The sequence below is a fragment of the Physeter macrocephalus genome, chromosome 5 (assembly GCF_002837175.3).
Source record: "Physeter macrocephalus isolate SW-GA chromosome 5, ASM283717v5, whole genome shotgun sequence".
Classification (NCBI taxonomy): Eukaryota; Metazoa; Chordata; class Mammalia; order Artiodactyla; family Physeteridae; genus Physeter; species Physeter macrocephalus.
Window position 1 is genome coordinate 93,875,673 of NC_041218.1, and position 7,503 is coordinate 93,883,175.

Below are 7,503 nucleotides of genomic sequence, written 5' to 3' on the forward strand. Positions count from 1 at the left end.
ATGGGTATATGTATAACTGAATCACTTTTGCTGTACACCTGAAACTAACACAGCATTGTGAATCGATTGTATTCCAATATAAAGTAAAAAATTAAATTAAAAAAAATTAGCTGTTGTTGGGGATAAAAGAACGAAACTGAAAGAAAAGACATAACACATCCTGAACAGCTTGATTTCCTTCCCTTGATGGGCTTCTGCTGTTTCAGGAAATGGCAATTCCATTTTACTAGTTGCTCAGTCTTAGACTTTGGAGTTACCTTTGATTCCTCTCACTCATGCCTCCACCCTGACCCCAATAAATCCTGGAGGATCTACCTTCAAATTATATCTGGAGTCTGACCATTTCTTCCTTCCTCCCTCCCTACCTCCCTTCCTTTCTTTTTTTTTTTTTTTTTTTTATGGCCACGTGGCACATGGGATCTTAGTTCCCTGACCAGAGGTCAAACCCACGCCCCCTGCATTGGAAGCGTGCAATCTTAACCACTGGACCACCAGGGAAGTCTCTGGAATCTGACCATTTCTTACTTACTTGACTGCCACTACCCAAGTCCGAGTCCCCATCAACTCTTGCCCAGATCACAGCACTGGCCTCCTAACAGAATGCCCTTCTCTCCCTTTCGTCCTCTCTGTTCTCCACACATGAACCAAAGTGATGTTCTTACTATTTGTTTTGATTCAGGTGAAGCCACTCCTTCAATGTCTCCCTACTTCACTGAAAGCAAAAGCCAAAGCCCTTCGCACTGAAGCCCCTGGACTTTCCTGACCTTTTCTCTCACTGTCACCCTTGGGTCAGTCAGCCCGGGCACACTGGCCTCCCTGCTGATTTTACACACACCAGGGATGCTCCTGCCCTTGGGGCTTACGCTGGTTTTTCTCTTTCCACCCAGATATTTAAGGGCCTGCTTGCTCTTTCACTCCTGTAAGTTTCTGCTCAAAACTCTGCTTATTTTTCTTCACAGCACTTACTGCCAACTGACACATATTTTCTAAATGCATTTATTCTCTGCTTCCTTCTCTCCCCACTTTTATTCCCATTGCATAGAATATAAATTCAGTGAGAGCAGAACCTTTGTTTGGTTTATTTAGAGAGGTGCCTGGTCCATAGTAGGTGTTAAAAAAATAAAGTGACTGAATGAAAGGATATGTGATTTATTTTCCTTAGAATCTCTAAGACATTTTATAAACATCTTATGAATCACAAAAGGTAATAACTGATTGGGACAGCCAATAATCATAAAACTCTTGAAGAAAGAAAGTTCTTATTTTTAAAACTTACAATTATCCATCCAGAATATTATAGGTGGTGGTAACCCAACTGGGGGTCTGCAGGGAAGTACCAAAGACTGGCCATTTCTAAGTGTTATTCGTTCAAGTTTTTCTTTGGTCCACAGCGGTGACCCTAATGAAATAAAACAATAACTTCTAAGTTATTTCTGCGTTGGAAAATAAAAAGAGCACTAGAAAGAAAGATAAACCAAACTTTTGGAGAAATAGTAACTCGAAATTTATATACATTAAGGTAACGACAAAAAAATTTTAAATACAGTGTTAAAAAATGACATTAATAGTATAAACTCTGAGTCAGCAATTCCATGTCTAAGAATTTATATTAAATAAATCCTTAAGAAGGTACAAACTAATTTTGCTACAAGCATGCCCTTCATGGAAGAATGAAAAACATTTCTATGTCAAAAGATTTGTTAAACAAATAATTGTACATGTACATGTTTGAATATCATACAGTGTTAGACATTGTATAAGTATACTTATAAGTATTGTGTAAGTATGCTTATTAATCTTATTTATAAGATTAATATAAAATATACATGATATCTAGATAAGGCAGAAAGGGTTATAAAATAGTACTTCAGAATGAGCTTGTTTCGACGTGTACATACATATCTGCCTAGGTAAAAACAGAAAGAATAGTAATTTCCTTGAATGAAAGGATTTGCGAGTAATTTTTAACTTTCTTTTTTGTTCATTTGTAATTGATTTATTTTATAATGCACACATATTATACACATAATAAACATTTTAAAAAATGACCAGAACTTCAAATGCTTGCTGTTCTTTAAATACATGCTCTTGGGTTGTTGAGAGCATGTGGGTACTGACTATTGCAAAAAGAGCCACAATAGTATCAAGATAGTGAGGTCACCCTATTTCCAGTGAAATTTTGAAATAAAAATGTTTAAAGAAATACATGCATCCCAATGTTCATAGCAGCATTATTTACAATAGCCAAGACACAGAAGCAACAACCTAAGTGTCCATCGGCAGATGCATGGATAAAGAAGATGTGGTACATATATACAATGGAATATATTACTCAGCCATGAAAAAGAATGAAATTTTGCCATTTGCAGCAACATTCATGGACTTGGAGGGCATATGATAAGTGAAATAAGTCTCTTTGTACAGAGAAAGACAAATACCGTATAATATCACTTATATGTGGAATCTAAAAAATACAACAAACTGGTGAATGTAACAAAAAAGAAGCAAACTCACAGATACTAGTAGTTACCAGTGGGGAGAAAGATGGGGGAGGGGCAGTATAGGGGTCTGACCAGAGGTCAAACCCACGCCCCCTGCATTGGAAGCGTGCAATCTTAACCACTGGACCACCAGGGAAGTCTCTGGAATCTGACCATTTCTTACTTACTTGACTGCCACTACCCAAGTCCGAGTCCCCATCAACTCTTGCCCAGATCACAGCACTGGCCTCCTAACAGAATGCCCTTCTCTCCCTTTCGTCCTCTCTGTTCTCCACACATGAACCAAAGTGATGTTCTTACTATTTGTTTTGATTCAGGTGAAGCCACTCCTTCAATGTCTCCCTACTTCACTGAAAGCAAAAGCCAAAGCCCTTCGCACTGAAGCCCCTGGACTTTCCTGACCTTTTCTCTCACTGTCACCCTTGGGTCAGTCAGCCCGGGCACACTGGCCTCCCTGCTGATTTTACACACACCAGGGATGCTCCTGCCCTTGGGGCTTACGCTGGTTTTTCTCTTTCCACCCAGATATTTAAGGGCCTGCTTGCTCTTTCACTCCTGTAAGTTTCTGCTCAAAACTCTGCTTATTTTTCTTCACAGCACTTACTGCCAACTGACACATATTTTCTAAATGCATTTATTCTCTGCTTCCTTCTCTCCCCACTTTTATTCCCATTGCATAGAATATAAATTCAGTGAGAGCAGAACCTTTGTTTGGTTTATTTAGAGAGGTGCCTGGTCCATAGTAGGTGTTAATAAAATAAAGTGACTGAATGAAAGGATATGTGATTTATTTTCCTTAGAATCTCTAAGACATTTTATAAACATCTTATGAATCACAAAAGGTAATAACTGATTGGGACAGCCAATAATCATAAAACTCTTGAAGAAAGAAAGTTCTTATTTTTAAAACTTACAATTATCCATCCAGAATATTATAGGTGGTGGTAACCCAACTGGGGGTCTGCAGGGAAGTACCAAAGACTGGCCATTTCTAAGTGTTATTCGTTCAAGTTTTTCTTTGGTCCACAGCGGTGACCCTAATGAAATAAAACAATAACTTCTAAGTTATTTCTGCGTTGGAAAATAAAAAGAGCACTAGAAAGAAAGATAAACCAAACTTTTGGAGAAATAGTAACTCGAAATTTATATACATTAAGGTAACGACAAAAAAATTTTAAATACAGTGTTAAAAAATGACATTAATAGTATAAACTCTGAGTCAGCAATTCCATGTCTAAGAATTTATATTAAATAAATCCTTAAGAAGGTACAAACTAATTTTGCTACAAGCATGCCCTTCATGGAAGAATGAAAAACATTTCTATGTCAAAAGATTTGTTAAACAAATAATTGTACATGTACATGTTTGAATATCATACAGTGTTAGACATTGTATAAGTATACTTATAAGTATTGTGTAAGTATGCTTATTAATCTTATTTATAAGATTAATATAAAATATACATGATATCTAGATAAGGCAGAAAGGGTTATAAAATAGTACTTCAGAATGAGCTTGTTTCGACGTGTACATACATATCTGCCTAGGTAAAAACAGAAAGAATAGTAATTTCCTTGAATGAAAGGATTTGCGAGTAATTTTTAACTTTCTTTTTTGTTCATTTGTAATTGATTTATTTTATAATGCACACATATTATACACATAATAAACATTTTAAAAAATGACCAGAACTTCAAATGCTTGCTGTTCTTTAAATACATGCTCTTGGGTTGTTGAGAGCATGTGGGTACTGACTATTGCAAAAAGAGCCACAATAGTATCAAGATAGTGAGGTCACCCTATTTCCAGTGAAATTTTGAAATAAAAATGTTTAAAGAAATACATGCATCCCAATGTTCATAGCAGCATTATTTACAATAGCCAAGACACAGAAGCAACAACCTAAGTGTCCATCGGCAGATGCATGGATAAAGAAGATGTGGTACATATATACAATGGAATATATTACTCAGCCATGAAAAAGAATGAAATTTTGCCATTTGCAGCAACATTCATGGACTTGGAGGGCATATGATAAGTGAAATAAGTCTCTTTGTACAGAGAAAGACAAATACCGTATAATATCACTTATATGTGGAATCTAAAAAATACAACAAACTAGTGAATATAACAAAAAAGAAGCAAACCCACAGATACTAGTAGTTACCAGTGGGAAGAAAGATGGGGGAGGGGCAGTATAGGGGTAGGGAGTTAAGAACTACAAACTCTTATGTATAAAATAAGCTACAAGGAGAGGCTGCAGTGTGGCTTCCGTGCCATCCATCTCACGGTTGCTGCCGTAGGAGACCTTGGCGGTGGCCCAGGACACACGTGCCTGCAAGCCCCCAGTTGTCTCCTGTGGCAGCCTCCGTGCGGTCACCCAGGCCCAGCCAGCTGCCGGGCTCTCAGTCTGCCTGTTCCCTAGTCGCCGCTTACTCAGGGTCCAGCAGATGCCAGAGACCAGGGAGCCCTAGTGGAGGACCTCGCAGGGGCTGCTACCTGCCTCCTGAGCCCACCGGATCTTCAGAGACTCTCCAGAGAAGCCGTGTGGCTGACAGGATCTTGGTACTCTGGCAGGGTGTCAGGCCTGTGCTTCTGAGGTGGGAGAGCCGAGTTCAGGACATTATTCCACAGAGACTTCCCAGCTCCACGTAATATCAAATGGCGAAAGCTCTCCGAGAGATCTCCATCTCAAAGCTAAAACCCAGCTCCACTCAACAACCAGCAAGCTACAGTGCTGGACACGCTATGCCAAACAACTAGCAAGAAAGGAACACAACCCCACCCATTAGGAGAGAGGCTGCCCAAAATCATAATAAGGTCACAGACAACCCAAAACACACCACTGGATGCAGTCGTGCCCATGAGAAAGACAAGATCCAGCCTCATCCACCAGAACACAGGCACCAGTACCCTCCACCAGGAAGCCTACACAACCCACTGAACCAACCTTAGCCACTGGGGACAGACACCAAAAACAACGGGAACTACGAACCTGCAGCCCATGAAAAGGAAACAAACAGTGATTAACAACACAATAAATGAAATTTAAAATTCTCTAGAATGAATCAATAGCAGAATAACTGAGGCAGAAGAACGGATAAGTGACCTGGAAGAAGAAATAGTGGAAATAACTACTGCAGAGCAGAATAAAGGAAAAAGAATGAAAAGAATTGAGGACAGTCTCAGAGACCTCTGGGACAACATTAAAGCCACCAACATTTGAATTATAGGGGTCCCAGAAGAAGAAGAGAAAAAGAAAGGAACTGAGAAAATATTTGAAGAGATTAAAGTTGAAAACTTCCCTAATATGGGAAAGGATATAGTTAATCAATTCTAGGATGTTCAGAGTACCATACAGGATAAATCCAAGAAGAAACACGCCAAGACACGCATTAATCAAACTCTCAAAAATTAAATACAAAGAAAAAATATTAAAAGCAGCAAGGGAAAAGCAACTCATAACATACAAGGGAATCCCGATGAGGTTAACAGCTGATCTTTCAGCAGAAACTCTGCAAGCCAGAAGGAATGCTTTCAAGTCTTTTATTACCTTCTCCCAGAAAGAATGAGGATTTGATCCTGCTCTTCTGCTGAGTTGTCTTTTCATGTCAACAGCAAGCAACTGTGCGATGTGATGTATTCCTCATTGTCTATGGTACCCGGCAATGCGATTGAACTTGTCAGAGGGGGTGTACCTTCAGAAAAGCTGTGCTCTTGGAAGAAGGCACCTGATTTTGTTATATCTGCCACTTTTAATGTGTATGCCTTGAAGGATAATATTTTAAAAATACACTTTCATCATTCAGACACATAGATTTATCAGATTTAAAAAAAAATTTAGTATTGTCTATAAAAAATTTTAAGTAAGCTTATAGACAATGTTTGTCTGGAACTATAACAAGAGACAAAGAAGGACACTATATAATGATCAAGGGATCGATCCATGAAGAAGATATAACAATTGTAAATATTTATGCACCCAACATAGGAGCACCTCAATACATAAGGCAAATACTAACAGCCGTAAAAGGGGAAATCGACAGTAACACAATCATATTAGGGGACTTCAACAACCCACTTTTACCAATGGACAGATCATCCAAAATGAAAATAAATAAGGAAACACAAGCTTTAAATGATACATTACACAAGATGGACTTAATTGATATTTATAGGACATTCCACACAAAAACAAAACAATACACTTTCTTCTCGAGTGGTCATGGAACATTCTCCAGGATAGATCATATCTTAGGTCACAAATCAAGTCTTGGTAAATTTAAGAAAACTGAAATCGTATCAAGTATCTATGCTATGAGACTAGATATCAACTACAGGAAAAAAATCTGTAAAAAATACAAAACACATGGAGGCTAACAATACACGACTTAATAACCAAGAGATCACTGAAGAAATCAAAGAGGAAATCAAAAAATACCTAGAAACAAATGACAATGAAAACATGATGACCCAAACCCTATGAGATGCAGCAAAAGCAGTTCTAAGAGGGAAGTTTATAGCAATACAATCCTACCTCAAGAAACAAGAAACATCTCAAATAAACAACCTAATCTTACACCTAAAGTGATTAGAGAAAGAAGAATAAAAACACCCCAAAGTTAGCAGATGGAAAGAAATCATAAAGGTCAGATCAGAAATAAATGAAAAAGCAAGGAAGGAAATGATAGCAAAGATAAATAAAACTAAAAACTGGTTCTTTGAGAAGATAAACAAAATTGATAAACCATTAGCCAGACTCATCAAGAAAAAAAGGGAGGAGACTCAAATCAATAGAATTAGAGATGAAAAAGGAGGAGTAACAACTGATACTGTAGAAATACAAAGGATCATGAGGGATTACTATAAACAACTCTATGCCAATAAAATGGACCACCTGGAAGAAATGGACAAATTCTTAGAAAAGCACAACCTTCCAAGACTGAACCAGGAAGAAATAGAAAATATAAACAGACGAATCACATGCACTGAAATTGAAAC

General features: G+C 37.9%; 1 protein-coding gene across 1 annotated transcript in view; it reads right to left on the reverse strand.

The window, feature by feature from the left end:
- Window positions 1–7,503, reverse strand: part of NRCAM (neuronal cell adhesion molecule) — a 320,145-nt gene that overhangs the window by 71,717 nt on the left and 240,925 nt on the right. The window contains exon 8 of the mRNA XM_024115099.3: window positions 3,416–3,538. Within this exon, the coding sequence (XP_023970867.1) occupies window positions 3,416–3,538 (123 nt within the window). The remainder of the gene's footprint in view (window positions 1–3,415; window positions 3,539–7,503) is intronic.